This window comes from Exserohilum turcica (genome assembly GCF_000359705.1).
Source record: "Exserohilum turcica Et28A unplaced genomic scaffold SETTUscaffold_3, whole genome shotgun sequence".
NCBI lineage: Eukaryota > Fungi > Ascomycota > Dothideomycetes > Pleosporales > Pleosporaceae > Exserohilum > Exserohilum turcicum.
In genome coordinates this window covers 1,269,723-1,285,210 of record NW_007360136.1, presented here as the reverse complement: position 1 = coordinate 1,285,210, position 15,488 = coordinate 1,269,723, and the positions used below count along the sequence as shown (strand labels likewise).

General features: G+C 53.7%; 6 protein-coding genes across 6 annotated transcripts; 2 read left to right on the top strand and 4 right to left on the bottom strand.

The window, feature by feature from the left end:
* Positions 1-3,065: 3,065 nt before the first annotated feature.
* Positions 3,066-5,666, bottom strand: SETTUDRAFT_163681 (uncharacterized protein). Its single transcript, XM_008029204.1, has 3 exons — positions 5,301-5,666; positions 3,514-5,251; positions 3,066-3,354 (listed from the first exon to the last, which is right to left on the bottom strand). Exons 1-3 carry the CDS (start codon positions 5,332-5,334, stop codon positions 3,123-3,125), a joined length of 2,004 nt encoding a protein of 667 aa, XP_008027395.1. The 5' UTR covers positions 5,335-5,666; the 3' UTR covers positions 3,066-3,122.
* A 463-nt stretch (positions 5,667-6,129) lies between these two features.
* SETTUDRAFT_163680 (uncharacterized protein) lies at positions 6,130-9,085 on the top strand. Its single transcript, XM_008029203.1, has 3 exons — positions 6,130-6,584; positions 6,673-8,524; positions 8,578-9,085. The coding sequence occupies exons 1-3, from the start codon at positions 6,301-6,303 to the stop codon at positions 8,905-8,907; spliced, it is 2,466 nt and encodes an 821-aa protein (XP_008027394.1). The 5' UTR covers positions 6,130-6,300; the 3' UTR covers positions 8,908-9,085.
* Positions 9,086-11,444: 2,359 nt separating this feature from the next.
* SETTUDRAFT_32105 (uncharacterized protein) lies at positions 11,445-12,141 on the bottom strand (the record flags this gene model as incomplete). The annotated part of the gene is made up of 3 exons (XM_008028811.1): positions 11,445-11,529; positions 11,582-11,734; positions 11,813-12,141. The coding sequence occupies 3 exons, from the start codon at positions 12,139-12,141 to the stop codon at positions 11,445-11,447; spliced, it is 567 nt and encodes a 188-aa protein (XP_008027002.1).
* Positions 12,142-12,393: 252 nt separating this feature from the next.
* Positions 12,394-12,908, bottom strand: SETTUDRAFT_163678 (uncharacterized protein). The gene has a single exon (XM_008029202.1). The coding sequence runs from the start codon at positions 12,791-12,793 to the stop codon at positions 12,524-12,526; it is 270 nt and encodes an 89-aa protein (XP_008027393.1). The 5' UTR covers positions 12,794-12,908; the 3' UTR covers positions 12,394-12,523.
* On the top strand, positions 12,885-13,427 carry SETTUDRAFT_163677 (uncharacterized protein). Its single transcript, XM_008029201.1, has one exon. The coding sequence runs from the start codon at positions 13,072-13,074 to the stop codon at positions 13,336-13,338; it is 267 nt and encodes an 88-aa protein (XP_008027392.1). The 5' UTR covers positions 12,885-13,071; the 3' UTR covers positions 13,339-13,427.
* Positions 13,428-14,326: 899 nt separating this feature from the next.
* Positions 14,327-15,051, bottom strand: SETTUDRAFT_20379 (uncharacterized protein; the record flags this gene model as incomplete). The annotated part of the gene is made up of 2 exons (XM_008028698.1): positions 14,327-14,497; positions 14,581-15,051. The coding sequence occupies 2 exons, from the start codon at positions 15,049-15,051 to the stop codon at positions 14,327-14,329; spliced, it is 642 nt and encodes a 213-aa protein (XP_008026889.1).
* Between the last annotated feature and the right edge of the window lie 437 nt (positions 15,052-15,488).

Below are 15,488 nucleotides of genomic sequence, written 5' to 3'. Positions count from 1 at the left end.
GGCCTACGTCATTGTCGAAAAAGTTACTTCACACACGCCCAGTGTCGCCATCAAACTCTGCCTGCACTTTGCACCGAGAGCCATGCATGCCCGTCAAGCGCGCCATGCTGCGCGCGCTGTGCCTCCGTCCTACATAGCATTACGTGACCCAGCTCGACGTCTTACCCGTCACGGCGTCACCTGGACCCTGCGGCCGCCTGACAGCGCGCCGTCGCCTTTCTTCACGTCCGTATTCCTGAGCTCCCAAGCCTTCCCGCTCGCTTAGACGATCAAACAAGGCAATACTGCTATTACCGTCAGCTCTGTCGGCGCTCCTCGTCGAGCGCCTCTGGCTGGCTTCTTGCTCGGCCTTGCCGGCCTGTAGAAAACGAGCCAATCCCGGCCGCGTCTTGCCCGCACTAAGCCCGGGTCAGCCAAAGGGCACGCGCGACCACCACAGCTATGCGTGCATGCATTAGGACACTTCAGCTTACTACTTCCCCAGGACTGCCGCACGATTGGATTCGCCGGGCAAAAAATAAACAAATCAAACCAAATATTTCCCCGTACCCCTACCAGAGAAGAGGCGCACTCCAACTGCACCGCAGCAGCCGTGTTCCTTGTCGCCCGCGGATATTGACGTCCCTTTCGGCCGCACCCACCGCGTGCCCAACGCCAGCCTCTTCTCCACTTGCAGAGTGGGCGCTGCGTGGCGCCCTGCTTGCAAGCCCAAGAGGTCCATTCTGCCACTTCGGGTGGACTATTCCTTTACAGTTCATGACGCTTTGCTTGCTTTTGCACGCTACAGCTTTGGTCTACTGCATCGATCGATGCGGTTTACACAACCAAAATCTCATTCCACCCCCAGGCACACCCCCACCCCCGCCGTGCGGGCGCAAACTGCACCCGCTCATCTCACACTCGTGTTGTTCAAGGTCGTTTGCGAGTGCATCCATTCTGAGAACGCCTCTCTCTCGGGCTTACACCGCTTTACACCGCCCTTTACAGAGTACATTCACGGTACGATCGACACCCCGCGTGCGGGAGCTAGTCATGCTAGTCTACACTGGGAGGCAGGGGCTCCCAAAGCACCAGTCTTGCTCGACTTTACCCGTACAAACTCCATGGCAGTGGGCCTAAGCATTTCTAATCGCCATTCCAGGTTTCTTGGAGGAGCTGCTCAGAATAGCCCCCGCTGCACACGGACGAGGCTCCGTTCCTCGTGGTCCCATCGCTTTCGTCTACGCCATCTTGGCCTGCATCGCGTTGCGCCATGGCCATTGGTCGCATGTTTCAGGTGAGGCGCTCACCGCTGCAGTCCCATCCTCACCACCAAACGCCGGCAGTCGATGCCGACTCGAGCACATACATATGCCGCAACCCAGCGTCTTAATGGTCCTAGCACTTTTTCAAACAATGATGCAGCACGTCGCATTTGCGTGGGGCGGGGTACCGTCTGCAAAGTCCCTGCTCCGGCATCGCATGGCACCATCGTTGCGCCATGGAGGGTAATTCGTAACACGATCACGATGCTTGGGTTTGCCACCTCTAGGGTTCCTGTGTGCATGCCCTCTCGCACACTCACCTTGCGCGCGCCTATGTAGGCTAACACGCACCTTTGAGCCCAAAACTCGGGCCCATGACCTTGGCAGGGCCTGATGGGGCTCTCACCGACTACGTCATATCGCCCATTGCTCTCTTTCTCGTATCGCTTCAACCGCTCTCCACTTGGGCATACCGTCTCCTCCCTTGCAAGCACAAGTCCAAGTCCAAGTCCAAGCGCCGGGCGCCGGGCGCTCAGGCACCCGCTACGTATCCGCCCTTCTAGTCGTCCCCACTTTTAGCCAAATGGAAAAACGAAAAAAACCCGCCTTTCCCCATCACGCGCTGGGCCCGTCTGACGCCTCACTCACACGGACGGACCAAGTTCCTGAACCGTACGATCTACATGTCAACACTGTGCCTCGGAACGAAGCGCAAGTCTTATTCTACGATCGTTGAGACATTGGGACTATTTACGTCGTTGCAGAGGAATTTTCCTTTTTTCTTCTTTTTCTTTTTTTAACCCAAACACCGCCCAGACAAATGAAATCGCCGCACCCCGCCGCCAAGCATGTCCATTCGTTGTTCAGTGTTGGCTAGATAGAAAGAAAAAAAAGAACAAAATGAAGAGCAATGGATAAGGAGAGAAAGGGAAGGAGAAAGAAAAAAAAGAATGTAGGGCTGGAGTGATCAACAACACCTCCACAAGCGCCCCTCCCTCCCCCCCCCCCCCCCACCACCCTCCACCCCAACCTTGCGCGAAAAAATTTAGTTAATACGTCTTTTCTAAATCAGGCAGGAGGGAGGCGTCTCGGAGTATCTTTTCTTTTTGATATCTTTTTTTTTCGTTTGCAAGAGGAAAAAAACGTGGTGGGGAGCCGTCTTTTCGTCTTGTGTTGTTGAGGTGCGAACACCATCTTTGCTTGCTTGCTTGCTTGCTTGTACTACATACACCACCACCACCACTGCTAAGTACCACTACCTTGAACATCCTCAGGCCAATTTAGCTTCTTGATCTGATTCTGTTTCTTCCTCTCTCTCTCTCTCTCTCTCTCTCTCTCTGTGTGTGTGTGTGTGTGAGTGAGACAAGACGCGCGTACATGCAAGTCTAGTTCAATCTTGATTTCCTTTCAAACACAAGGATGCTTTTCTATCTTTTACTTCTTTTTCTTTTCCTATTTCCTATCTCCTATGGGAGGGGGAAGGCTCAAAACCACGTTTTGACTTGCAACTGCATCTACACACATACACATACATACATACATATGCACTGTTGCAGTCTTTCCCTCTCTCTCTCTCTCTCTCTCTTTCTTGTCTTGCCTTTGACTTTGACTTTCCCCATGACCCAGAAACATTGCTATTAAAGTAAACCAAGAAAACAAATAACAACAACAAGAAGAAGGAGGAGAAGAAGAAGAAGAAGAAGAAGAAGAAGAAGAAGAAGAATAACGCCAGCAAACCATGGGTATAATCAATCATCCAAACGGGGTACTTTTCCACAAAGCACAGCCAAAAGGACGTGTATGCATGTGTATGCATGGAGAGAAAGAGAGAGAGAGACGAGAATAAGGAAGGAAGAGGGTGAAAAGTTCTCATCAAGGCTAAGCGGGAATACCAATTTCATAGCCCAGCAAGACCTCTGTGGATGCGCCCTCCCAGCCCCTACTGCCACCGGTAGAAATCATAAACGTGCACGTGGGGTCGAGATAGAGCTGCGAAATGACGCCTGTGCGATGGCCGGGGACAATGAGAAACGGGGTTGCAGCCGCACCGGTTTTGGAGCCGGTATCCTCGTGCGTGAGATCGTAGAGTCGAAGGATGTCGTATGAGGCGCTGTGTGTGAGACAAGCACATGTGAGTTAGTATATTTGGTGATTCCTTGGGGAGAGGGGAGTGGAGAGGGAGAGGGAAAAATGATGTTGCCATGTGACATGATGGGGGGGACTATTGTTTTAGGGGGTGGGGGGGAAAGGAAAAGTAGGGCCAACTTACCATACGAGATGTTTCCCATTAGGCATAGCCCGCACGGCACTCACGGCACCACTGACACTGGGAAACCTGAAAGTGCGGCGTGGCTCTCGCAGGCTCTTGTGCAGGCTGTACTCGTCCACGGTGCCGTTTCGCCTGCCGGCGTAGATGAAGTTGCCGTCGGGTGACCAGCACGCATTCATGCACCACGGCGGCGTGTTGCGCGGCGGAGTGATACGTGCCACGGGGTTGGGTTGCCGCCGGTCCCAGATGCGTAGTGTTCCGTCCATGGATGCATCGACAAACGTGGTTTCAGACGACGCCGGCTGCTCCGTCTGGTTCGCTGACGTGTTGACGGGCTTTTCAACGTCCTCGGCGTGCGGTAGCCCGTTCAGCGTGCCATTTGACTGCGAGTCTGCTGTTCCATTCGTGTCTGGCTGTGTCTCGGTGCCCGTGGCAGCCTCTTTGCTACCCTCGCCACTAGTCTCTTGAGGTTCTTGGACGGGGCCACCCAGGTCCAGCATGTCAAGGTCAGCGTTGGCATCTTCGTCGGCCTGCTGTATGCCATTGGCAATGGCTCTAGAAAACTCGTCGTCGTCATCGCCAAAAGAAGGTAGCGTCGCGGACAGGTTGTTCTCCTGGCCACCATCGCCGAACAACGAGTCTTGGTCCTTGTCTCCAAATAGCGAGTCATCCGGCGAGCCCTGGGCATCCTCGGTGCCCTCTTCTTTCACCAAAACAGGTTTTGTGTCGATGCCATTCGAGACGCTTCCGTTTGCTCTGGGCCGGGCGGAATTGTTCGAAGAAAATGTACCGTTAGCGAGAGGGATGGTTTCTGTATCCTGGGGTATGGGCAGTGTAGACATTGGGCGTTGCTCGATTGCAGAGATTTGACCGCCACTAGTCTCAAATTTCCTCTTGACTTGGCCAGTGTTCAAGTCCCAGTCGTTGATCGTCTTGTCCCAGCTGCCACTCAGAACCGATAATTCATCCTGCGCCAATGTCAAGACTGACACGGCCGAAGTATGGCTCCTGAGAGTATGTACCCTCGTCCCTTCTTGATGTCGCACCGTCTGCAGGTTAATACCTCCAGAATCCAGGCCGGAGAGTAGCCACAGGGCCTGGTGGTGCACCGCAAGCGAATAGATTGGTGACAGATTATCATTCGCACCCGCGTGGTCCTCGTTTTCCCAATAAGATAGAAGAACGCCTGCTTTGGTGACCGAGTCGACAAAAGGATGTCGCTGGGCGACGGTGAGAGCAAGCTTGCCGTTGGCGGTGTCTACCCAGTTGAATTTCCTTATATAGCCGTCTGCGCCGCCAGTAAAAACCCACCGCATGTCGGGCGTTGCTGTAATCGCATTGATCGAGGTGCTGTGGGGTGCGGCAATGGTGGGAATGATGTCGTACACGGGCGCATTCAGGGCTTCTTGTCGCATGCTTGGGCGGAAGGGGAGATTGCCTAGAACACCCGTGGCTGCTCCGGCGCGCGGACTCGGCGAGGTGAGTGTCACTGCCGGGTTGCCGTCTCCTGGGCCAGATGTGCCTCCGTTGGATATAAGGTTGCGCGAATGTTGTGCAGGGCTGTCTGGCTCGTCCTGGTCTTGATCCCCGTCCTGGTCCTGGTCTTGATCGTCGTCGTCGTTGTCCCCTTCGCCGTCGTCGTCATCGTTGTCGCCGTCGTCTCCATCGTCGCCATCGTCTTCCTCGTCTACGTCCATGGCATCGGCGTCGTCCTGCTCATCCTCCTCCTCGGCGGAGCCTGCGCGCGGTCAGCTAGACAGCTCTGGCCAGTGCTTGGGGGTAATTACTGGCGCCATTCTCGTAGTCATCCTCCTCATTCATTCTGCCTCCATAGGCGTAAGCTGTACTTGCTCTGGATCGAGAGGTAGACGGCGTTGTAGTCGCAGATTCAGTGCGCCGACGTTCGCGTTGGGGAACATGGATGAGGCTCGGCTTCGCGCGTCATGGCGGTGGAACGCGCGCGGGCCGCCCCAACCCAATCCACATCCGAACCGGGGGCGCCACACTTTACTCTGAACAACCAAGCCTTGGGATTTTACCTGCAAACAAATTCGGTGTATTTTAGCTACGTCGGTTCTCGAGTTTCGATCGTACAATACACAGGACTTACATACGGCACTGCTGGTACTGCTGGCTCGATCGGCTGGCATTATGAACAAATGCTTCTCACAAATGATGACCCAGCGTGGCATCTGGCCTGACTAACATTAAACATGTTTCCAGGAGAACACGGTTCATTCTCTACATTCATAAGCGGCTTTGACTAAACACAGGAGCGATTACGCTTACTTGACACTGCTTTGTACGTTGTTCAGCTCACAGCATCGAGATAGAAATCAGCATTCAGAGTTTGGTTAGACAGATATGCTGATCATGTTTTCAGCTGACTGGTTACAGACGGCTGACCAAGACTTGCTACAGAATGCACGTAATGCTGCGGTCAGGGCGTGGCTGTGCAGCGCAGGTCATACGCGGCCATGCGATGGTGGGGATGCCATGTGGCTGGCCCATGCTCCAACTTCAAAGTGGCAGCTTTCATTGCTGAATCAGAAACATACATGATACACCAAAAGCCGCCAACTCCATATTTGCCACGAGAAAAATCCTTTGGTCCCGCAGATTGTATAAACCTCCACTAGGCGACCACACCCTCTCAACTTCCGCACTGTAACTCTTAACCCTCGCAACTTCTTAGGGCACCATTACTGCTGCCTTGGTAGAGGGAATACGTGGCCATAGCCATTCCTTTTTACAACTCTCACTCGATCGCACTCTTCCTCACCAGACATGTTCAACCGAGACCGAATGCCAGGTCTTCCTGGAAGCTCTCCGCGACCTCCACAACGCAACGACGGATACGGACAACCCCCGCAACAGCAACCACCTCAGCGCAGCCCCGACCCCAGAATGGCAGGCTACGATAATCGGCAAGCACCTGGCTATGGTGCTCCACCGCCTGCTGCTCAGCGTATGCCTGCAAGAGCGCCCCAGGGAGGTGGCGGTGGAGGACCGGCAAGACAATTGCGCCCCATCAAGAGCCCTGGAGGTAATGCCTATGCCTTTGGTAACATGTATGTATACACCATTTGCTACGACCCGCTTTATCGTGTGGCCATCGCAACGTCACGTTGACCATGCGCTTTCTCTAACAATACACAGTGTTGCGGTATCTCCTCAAGATTTCCAACCGAACCCCGACGGCTCCGACATCTACATTCTTCTCAACGGAAACTTTGCTCTTTCTGCCCGCCCTACACAAGGATGCCAACCGGGCGAGATTGGCCTTACAGACGCACAACGAACATGGGCCGGCATATCACTTGGTCCTCAAGAGGTCGTCATGGCAGCGCCATACGATCACTTTAGCCAAAGCAACGGAAAGTCGTACTTGGGGACAGTGGACGTAGAAGTCGGGTTTGCAGGAAGGAAGGCTACCGAAGTGCCGTATGATCAGGACGAGCTTGCAACATTGTTCAAGAAGAACTTTGAAAACCAAATTCTGGCTCCTGGCCAACAATTGCTCATGGACGTCAAGAACATACCCCTCAGGATGTCGATACGAACTGTACAGCTTGCCGACCTATCCATGGAAAAGGAGGAGACGGATGCCCCCTCCCTCACTGATCCGCGAGCCCGTGGTATTCTGACAAGGCACACCCAGGTTGATTTCTTCAAGGATGCTCGATCAGAACTCAAACTCAAGGCATCGGCGAGGCGAGCAGCAGCAAACTCCATTATTCAGCCAGGATTCAAGTTTGAAGACATGGGCATTGGTGGGCTTGACGCCGAGTTCAGTGCCATCTTCCGGAGAGCCTTCGCTTCGCGCATCTTTCCTCCAGGCATCCGGGAGAGACTAGGTATCGATCACGTCCGTGGTATGCTGTTGTATGGTCCCCCTGGAACTGGTAAGACGTTGATTGCAAGGCAAATCGGAAAGATGCTCAATGCTCGTGAGCCCAAGGTCATCAACGGTCCAGAGGTTCTGAACAAATATGTCGGAGCGTCTGAAGAGAATATCCGAAAAATGTTCGCAGACGCAGAGAAAGAGCAAAAGGAAAAGGGCGACGAGAGTGGCCTTCACATCATCATCTTCGATGAGCTCGACGCGGTGTGCAAGCAGAGAGGTTCTGGTGCTGGCGGAGGTACCGGCGTTGGCGACAGTGTCGTCAACCAGCTGCTGTCCAAGCTGGATGGTGTGGACCAACTGAACAACATCCTTCTCATCGGTATGACGAACCGTATGGACATGATTGACGAGGCCCTTTTGCGTCCTGGTCGTCTTGAGGTGCATTTGGAGATCTCGCTGCCTGATGAGTCGGGTCGCGCCCAGATTCTGAAGATCCACACTACCAAGATGCGAAAGAACAACGTCCTGGAGGCGGACGTCAGTGTTGAAGAGCTTGCAAAAATGACAAAGAACTTTTCGGGTGCCGAGCTGAACGGTTTGGTCAAGGCAGCAACATCGTATGCCTTTGGTCGGCATCTTCAGGGTGGCACCACAGTCAAGGCAGACGTTGAGAATATCAAGGTCATGCGTCAAGACTTCTTGAATGCACTGGACGACGTCAAGCCGCTGTTTGGTGTTGCTGAGGAGGAACTCGGCAAACGATTACGCCACGGCATCATTCACTATTCATCCTTCATCGAGGACATCCTGCAAGATGGACGTCTGTACATTAACCAGGTCAGGAAACCAGAGTCAAGCCCACTGTTGTCTGTGGTTTTGCACGGACCGCCTGGCTCCGGAAAGACTGCGCTAGCATCCAAGATGGCCATTGATTCGGGCTACCCGTTCATCAAGTTGATTTCGGCTGAAGACATGATCGGTTACAGCGAAATGCAGAAAGTGCAGCAACTCGATAAGACATTCCGAGATGCGTACAAGAGTCCATTGAGTGTCATTGTTATTGACTCCATCGAATTGCTCTTGGACTGGGTGCCTATTGGTCCTAGATTCAGCAACACTGTCTTGGCTGCATTGAAGGTGCTTCTCGGTAAGGAGCCACCAAAGGTATGTTGGAGATTTGCTTTTTTTTGCAAAGGAGCCCAGGCTAACTAAACCAGGACCGTCGTTTGCTGATTTTCGCAACAACCACTGAGCGGTCGGTACTCACTCAACTAGATCTCTTTGCTCGTTTTGATGCCGAGATTGCCGTGCCCAATGTCAACACGCAAGCCGAACTCGCAAACGTCTTGCGGGAATCTGGCGCCTTTTCGGATTCCGATCAGCAGCGGGCAATCAGTGAGATTGAGGAAATTACCGGAAGCAGAGAGGTCGGGGTCGGCATCAAGAAGATCCTCACGGGTATCGAGACGGCGAAACAGGACCAGGATGTCCCAGGCCGTTTCGCACGGGTCATGTCGCGTGCAATTGCAACCAACAGGGGATCGTAGTGTAATCACGACTTGCATGGAGGGTTGAATAACACGTGCGGGATGCATCAAGCTCATCCGTCACACGTATCATTGGGAAGCCATGCATAAGCATCGAAATCTGTGCTGATACTAGTAACAAGCTATAGATTATGCTGTAGATCTAGTAAAATAGACCATTGTCGTCCTAGATTCCAATCTACAATATGTTCTCGTCTACGCTATCACATCGGTATCTTCATCCACCCAGGAGAAGGGATAAAAGTAATTTCCCCTATTTCCTTGTCCTTGTCCTTGATACCGGGAGAAAGAGATGAAAAGAGAAAAAATTCTCAACGTCGTACAACATGATGCATGTCCCCCCGCCCCGTCCACCCTTCCCAGTTGTTATTGGCGCCCCCCCCCTTCCACACACACACTTCACGCCCCAACCTGTCACTGTCAGGCCATTCTCCGATAACCTTGCATCTTGACACCCGTCTTGTGATTTTGTGCCACATGATGCTTTCTTTTCTTTTTTGCTCCCCCACATTTTTGCTCTCTCTCTCTCTTTTTTTAGTCTCGCTCTTTCCCCCCCACCCTGTTGCCCCCCATGTTCGCTGTGTTGGTATCCAAGTGATACGCGTATACCACACAGACAAACACACATATATCCATGTAAAACATGTGCGCTATCCCTGGTTAGAATTCAGGAAATACGGATAAATAATATATCTATCATGCTGAAAGGAATGTCGATATTACCCTGTAATGTGTAGATTTGATGACGTTTTAATAGTCCAACACGTCTCTGAGTAATCCCACCTCTCACTTTCCCCTCTCACCTTTCTCTCTCTCGCCGCTACTTATGTATGACATGTGGCTTCTCTTACTAACCAGCTAGCTTTCCTCCTAGCTCAATACCCTAGCTAATTAGCCACATAGTTAGTCAGACTTTGGACTTGGGATTGCCCTTGGTTGTTGCTTCTGGCTCCGCGGCGAGGGGCGTTGTAAAGTATGTAAGTAGAGCTTTTGGGGGGTGTTGGGTTGGATTTACTGGATTACGGGATTACGGGATTACGGGATTACGGGTGCTGTGGGGGGGGGGCGGGCAGATGGGATGCTGTGCTGTGATTGTGATTGTGGCTTGTTAGGTATGTATGTAGATGGGTGGGTGGGTGCCACAGCATGTGCATATGTATATGTTGGGCCGTTCTTATATACTATCTCGTTTTCTAGCCTTTTGCTTGATGGCTGTGAGAGAGATGGGAATGAAGGCGAGACAACGAACACGTATATCAAGTGTTTGACTTGAATCTTCCTCCTAACGGGACGTCACTTTTTATTTTATTTTTTCAGCTTACCGTGAGAACATCTGGCTATTAGCTCTTTTATTTCCCGCTGTTTTACATGCCCATGCATGCATGATACCATGCATGTACTCACACTGCATGTGTGCAGGAACTCGGTTGTACGCAAGTGAGAAGCAATGCTTTGCTTTGCATTTCCGAGGTGACACCCGGCAAGCATTGCGGCGAGGTGTGTTTTTGTTCGTGCATGTTAGCCCATGTCGGTAGAATGTAATGAGAGAGAGGGGAGGGGGGGGGGCATGATGCATATGCGCTAGAGTGGCCGGATGAGGTAATAGCAGCACATGCAAGTTCACGCATAGTCTTTGAGCGTGGCATGCGCCAATCAGGATGCACGGGGAGGACTTGTTTTATCGTGTCAAGCTAAGACTGGTCGTGTAATCATGTGTCATTTCATGTACGTATTCATAGGTGAAGTGGTGCCCCACTCACTTAGGATAAGGAGGGGCTTCGGGTGTTTTGATCACATGAGCAAGGTGCATCAACAATGGAAAGATGATATTCAACAAAAATTTCGCAAAAGGCCGTAGCAGAAACAACGCCCCCCCTCCCCCTCCTCCCGTGACTTGACCAGCATGATACCAGCCACATGGTCCCCCACTCACCATCATGACGCCAGTCCAAAAGTAAAGCAAGGTCCCTGAACCAAGGAGACGAGAAAAAAAAATAGAGAAACAAACGCTTTTCCACCACCCAGGGACCGTTGTGTCGGGCTACCACGATATCCTCCCACTTTCAACGAATGAAAATCCTCACCAGCTCTCATTCGGCGCCTAGGAAACCGGCCGCTGGCAACGAGGCACGTCAGCTATGCGCCCCATTCCTGAGCCAGATGCCGTTTACAAGCCGCCATTCGTTCGCTAGCTACCAGCAAGCGCGCAGCACTTGCATCAAGCGGCGGGCCGAACCGCGTCACAATTCCTGAAAAAGAAAAGCTGGTGTGTGGGACGCTAAAAGCAGCGAGGCCGGCTGCCGACGGGTGGAGCATAGTGGAGCTGAAATCGTGAACGACAGTTCGCAACTCTAAGCTCACTTGTTCAATTCGAGCTCCGTGACAAGGTGCTGGGGATCCGTGAGATATCAAAGAAAACCAAAAGACTCCAGAGGGGTTGTAAAGTGACCGAATGCCGCCCGTAATTTGAGAAACCGAAAGTTGTATGTTGGTAACATCCACAGGCCAAAAGGCGAATTTGAAAACGCCGAATCCAGCTAATAGTCGACGGGTGCTGGGTATTTGCTTTGTGCGGCGCGGAATTGCTCTGGGTATTTGCGTGCGGCTCGGTTGTTCAGTGAACTGCAGTGGGCGTTAGTTTTGTAGTCGAGTTTGGCCTTCAAAGTAAACCTACTCGACCCGCTTCTGAGTCCATTGCAAGTCCTTTTGCACTTCTTTCGCGGCTTTCATGCCATCCGCAAAGTTCATGCGGGCGCCAGCCAATCGTCGCTGTGCCAGTGCTTGCAACTCGAGAAGTTCGCGGTGCTTAGCATTCAGTTCACCGGATCTGCGGAAGTGTGTCAGTCACACGACTCTAGCGGACCGCAAGTAATCGCGGTTCTATTAATAGATATCGGAAACTTACGTTTGGGCTTGCTTTGCCAAACTGCGGTCGAGTGGCATGGGGTCGAAAGAGCCAATTACACGGCTACCCATGTAGTCGAGGAGATCGACGCTGGCGGCGCCGCTGGTTGAATCGTAATCGCTTGCACTGCCAGCATAGTTGCTCGAGGTCGCGGATGGCTCGTACGACGGCACACCAGACGTTGTAACGCTGTTTGGGGCTTCGGGTGGTGATCCCACCATGCGTCCGTAGGCGGGTTGTTGGTTGGGGAAAAAGAAGCCAGGCTTCTGGGGCATGTTGATTGGGTAGGAGGACTGGGGGTAGTTGTGGAAAGATTGAGCAGAAGCCATTTTGGATAGAGTAAATTTTGCCTGTAGGCTTGGATGGTATGCAGAGTAGTCTACTGGCGTAGGGTGCAAGAGGCTGGACAGTGTAAATGGATGGTGAAGAAAGTCGATATGGGAAGCCAAGCCAACGATATAGATGTAGCAAAGTTGCGGTGATATCTTCAATGAAAAGAATAGAGAGTCAGAAAGTAAAGATGAAGGGCCCGCACAAAGAGGCCTTTTTATACCCTTTCACTCGAGCCATGCTAAGAGCATGCGGGTCTACGGGGCGTGGCTCTGACCCCTCGATGCCGACTGATGGCCGCAACCCCGCCCCTGTGATGATAAAGCTGCATAATATCACATCCACTGAGGCCAGCTTCCGCTGGAGCCGGAGGGTTGAGCGTCATTTAGACTGGGCTGGATGGCGGCCCCTTGAGCGTGGGCGGCAGGCGATCCACGATACCTCGGGGCAATGCTGAGTAGTTGCCATGCCAATTGGCCGGAGCAGGAAACTAGTGGAGCGTGGGCTCAGCTCGTGTCGGCACAAAAGGTTCGGCGGAGCGAATTGGCGTGCAATGGCAAAAAGTTGCGACTGTGGACGCAGTGCCGTCGATGACGGGCGGCCATGGGCAGCTAAGGGCAGCGCGGGCGAGCAGGCGCGGGCGATGGCCATGGCAATGGGCAGTTAAAGCAGCGGGCGTGTCGAGGTGTACATGCATGGGTAGTCTGCCGGACGGGCATGCTAAGTGTTGTCAAATTGATGCGTTGGCTCGACAGCTGCCAGCGCCCTGGAGCATGTAATCTGGGGCGGGATGCAAAGGATCAGACAGCGCACCCGACCGGTGGCGACATGTGGCTAAACGACATGGAGCAGCGAATGGCGGATGGCGACGCGGCGGGCAATGGGTTGGCGGCGTGTCCTGGGGTGGGTTGTCTTTTTTTTTCGTAGTCATGGTCAAGGGCATGGAAGGTCGTCGACGAGCATGCGGGACTAGCAAAGCCCACCAAGCCCCGCCCAGCTGTCGGCCGCGCCCCTCGCCGGGCGCCGGTGCGTCATGCTGCCAGCCACGCCGGTGCGCGCGGCCATTGGCTGCCCACGCGAACCCAACGTCTGCCATGCCATGTTCGCATTCGTCTTACCTGGCACCACCTCTGAACGCCCATCCCGACGCCCTCCAGCTGCTGGTCGACTGCTCTCCGACGCTCCCAGTGTGGTGACAAGTGGCGGTGAGGCATCACCCTTGGCCCGCACACCCGCACACCACCCCTCACTGCCCTCGTCGGCGACTACTTTCCACACGCATGCCATGCCCTTGCATGTACCACTACCCGCTTCCTCTGTAGTACTACCCACAGTCCAGCTAACTCTGGGCGTGCTACCCGCGTGCCCTGTCTCGCTTTCCAACCCCCTTCTGGGCATCGACTTCCTCGTCCTGACAGGGCGTGGCACGTTGCGCCCGGTAGATGGACTTGGCCGGCGTGATCCTTTGCTCATGGGAGAAAAAAGTCACGTTGGGACTTGGCCGGCGCTGTGCGAGCCAACCCACTGTCACAGCTGTCAAAAAGCGCCCATGTGAGCAGCACGTGGTGGCTCCCTTCAAGCCACTGTGGTACCGAGTGCGTAGTGGTTGGCTCTCGGCCATCGTCGTCGACTCAAGTCCCCGGAATAGAGACCTTCTGCGCCCCACAGAACCACCCGCCGAACTGGACATGTGCTATCGGTACCACCCCACTACTACCGAGGATGCGCGGCTGGGATCATGTCCAAGAAGGGCAGTCCGTCCTGCAGGCTTCGGTAGCCATAACGTTCGCCTAGCTAGCTGGCTGTATGTACGACATGTGGACGAGCATCTGCCCCTGTACGTGGCACTTGCTCGGACAAGGCCACCTCTGATAGCGAGAACCACTTATATTCCATTGCTGTGGTAAGGGCTTGCCGCTTGGGGAATCAATCTCTTCCCAAATGAGCGTCTCTCGGCATAGTCGAGAGGGTGTCTCTGTGCATATTGATATGTTCCAGGCCACCGGTCCCAGGGATACTATCCTTGTGAAACTCTCGGTTCCCTGTTCTTTGCATTTTTAGCACTTCTAACGCCTGTCGTCGAGACCTTCCTGTCTCTGTACTAGTGCCCGAAACCGAGGGCGCCGCCATAACCCCCCTTGTCCTCACCAACATCTCATGCGCGGTGGTCTGACCCTAGAGTGGTTATGTGCGCACGCTCACGTGTTCTAGCACCCACTGAAGTATACCGTTGTTGGTTGTTGCTAGACTGGCGGCTGCACTGCGATATTTGAAAATACGCTCAACAGCTTTAGTGAGGCGCCACAGAATCCCGACGTCTGCTAATTCCCTACTTGGAAGAGTGCCTTTCCAACTCTATATCAACGTCAGTAACAAGTGAGAGATGCCATGACTACCCAGAACTTACACTGTCCACTGCTGCGTTTTGCAAGCCTTACCCAGGGGTCTTCAACGAAGCTCGGTAGAAAATACGCCGTATCCCCATGCTCATTCTGAACGCCGTTGCGTAACGCATTCAATTCTGCTCTTGAGACGGGAGGTCCGCCAAACGACATCATTTCCGTGGTAGAATCCTGGCCCAGATCTGGAAGACCGGGTGCCTCTTGGGCGCCAAGCGGAGGCTCGGGAAGATTCTGGCCACGGGCTAGGAAGCTGGCAAGACCCGAGCCTGTTGCTTGGGACTTTGTTGGCGCATCTCTCTGAGTCTGGGCTGCTTGGTTCTCTTCAGGACCGTCTTCATCAGCGCCGGCGACTTTCTTGGTTCGGACTCCCAACTTGGTAGAGTTGGCACCGCTGGCATCAGCCTTGGCCTTGGGCGAGCTGGCGTGGTCGAATTTGCGCTTCTTTGTTCCTCCAAACGAGGAAAACCCCATGGCTGCGGCCATGTCAATGTTGTCTTCTTCTTCCATGCTGGGTGCGTGTCTGCTCTATTGCGCTGCCTGTTGGTGGAGGCGATTGGAAGACGACAAAGTACACAACGAAACACTGGGTAGATTACATAAGACGGCGCTAACGGTGTGTGGGCCAATCGGAGTAGCCCAGACTCCTACCACGGGCCTTCTCCCTTTGCAGCTCTGAGATGACGTTGACCGAGGAAACTACTGGCGCGCTGTCGGGATGTGGCCGTCTTCAGTGGTCTCAACACATCACTCCACGAATCAAAGCACGTGCGCAGAAGCAGAGTACCACGCGTGTGGTTCTGGCGGCCTTAGCGCCACTGGGTATTGCATCTGCGCGTTGGCGTGGTTCGTCCACCACGCTCAGAAACGCCCCCACGGCGCCCTCTGCCCTTCTCCATGCTCGTTCTCTTCATCCTCTAGTCCGCTCACTGGACTCTGAACGAAAC

Excerpts from the sequence above, each read along its gene's own strand:
- SETTUDRAFT_163681 (XM_008029204.1), bottom strand. The coding sequence starts at position 5,334 with ATGAATGAGGAGGATGACTACGAGAATGGCGCCA. Across the intron at positions 5,252-5,300 it reads TGACTACGAGAATGGCGCCA|GCTCCGCCGAGGAGGAGGAT; the intron begins GTAATTACCCCC and ends GACCGCGCGCAG. Across the intron at positions 3,355-3,513 it reads AATGGGAAACATCTCGTATG|CGCCTCATACGACATCCTTC; the intron begins GTAAGTTGGCCC and ends TCTCACACACAG.
- SETTUDRAFT_163680 (XM_008029203.1), top strand. The coding sequence starts at position 6,301 with ATGTTCAACCGAGACCGAATGCCAGGTCTTCCTGGAAGCTCTCCGCGA. Across the intron at positions 6,585-6,672 it reads GCCTATGCCTTTGGTAACAT|TGTTGCGGTATCTCCTCAAG; the intron begins GTATGTATACAC and ends AACAATACACAG. Across the intron at positions 8,525-8,577 it reads TCGGTAAGGAGCCACCAAAG|GACCGTCGTTTGCTGATTTT; the intron begins GTATGTTGGAGA and ends TAACTAAACCAG.
- SETTUDRAFT_163678 (XM_008029202.1), bottom strand. The coding sequence starts at position 12,793 with ATGGCCATCGCCCGCGCCTGCTCGCCCGCGCTGCCCTTAGCTGCCCAT.
- SETTUDRAFT_163677 (XM_008029201.1), top strand. The coding sequence starts at position 13,072 with ATGGTCAAGGGCATGGAAGGTCGTCGACGAGCATGCGGGACTAGCAAA.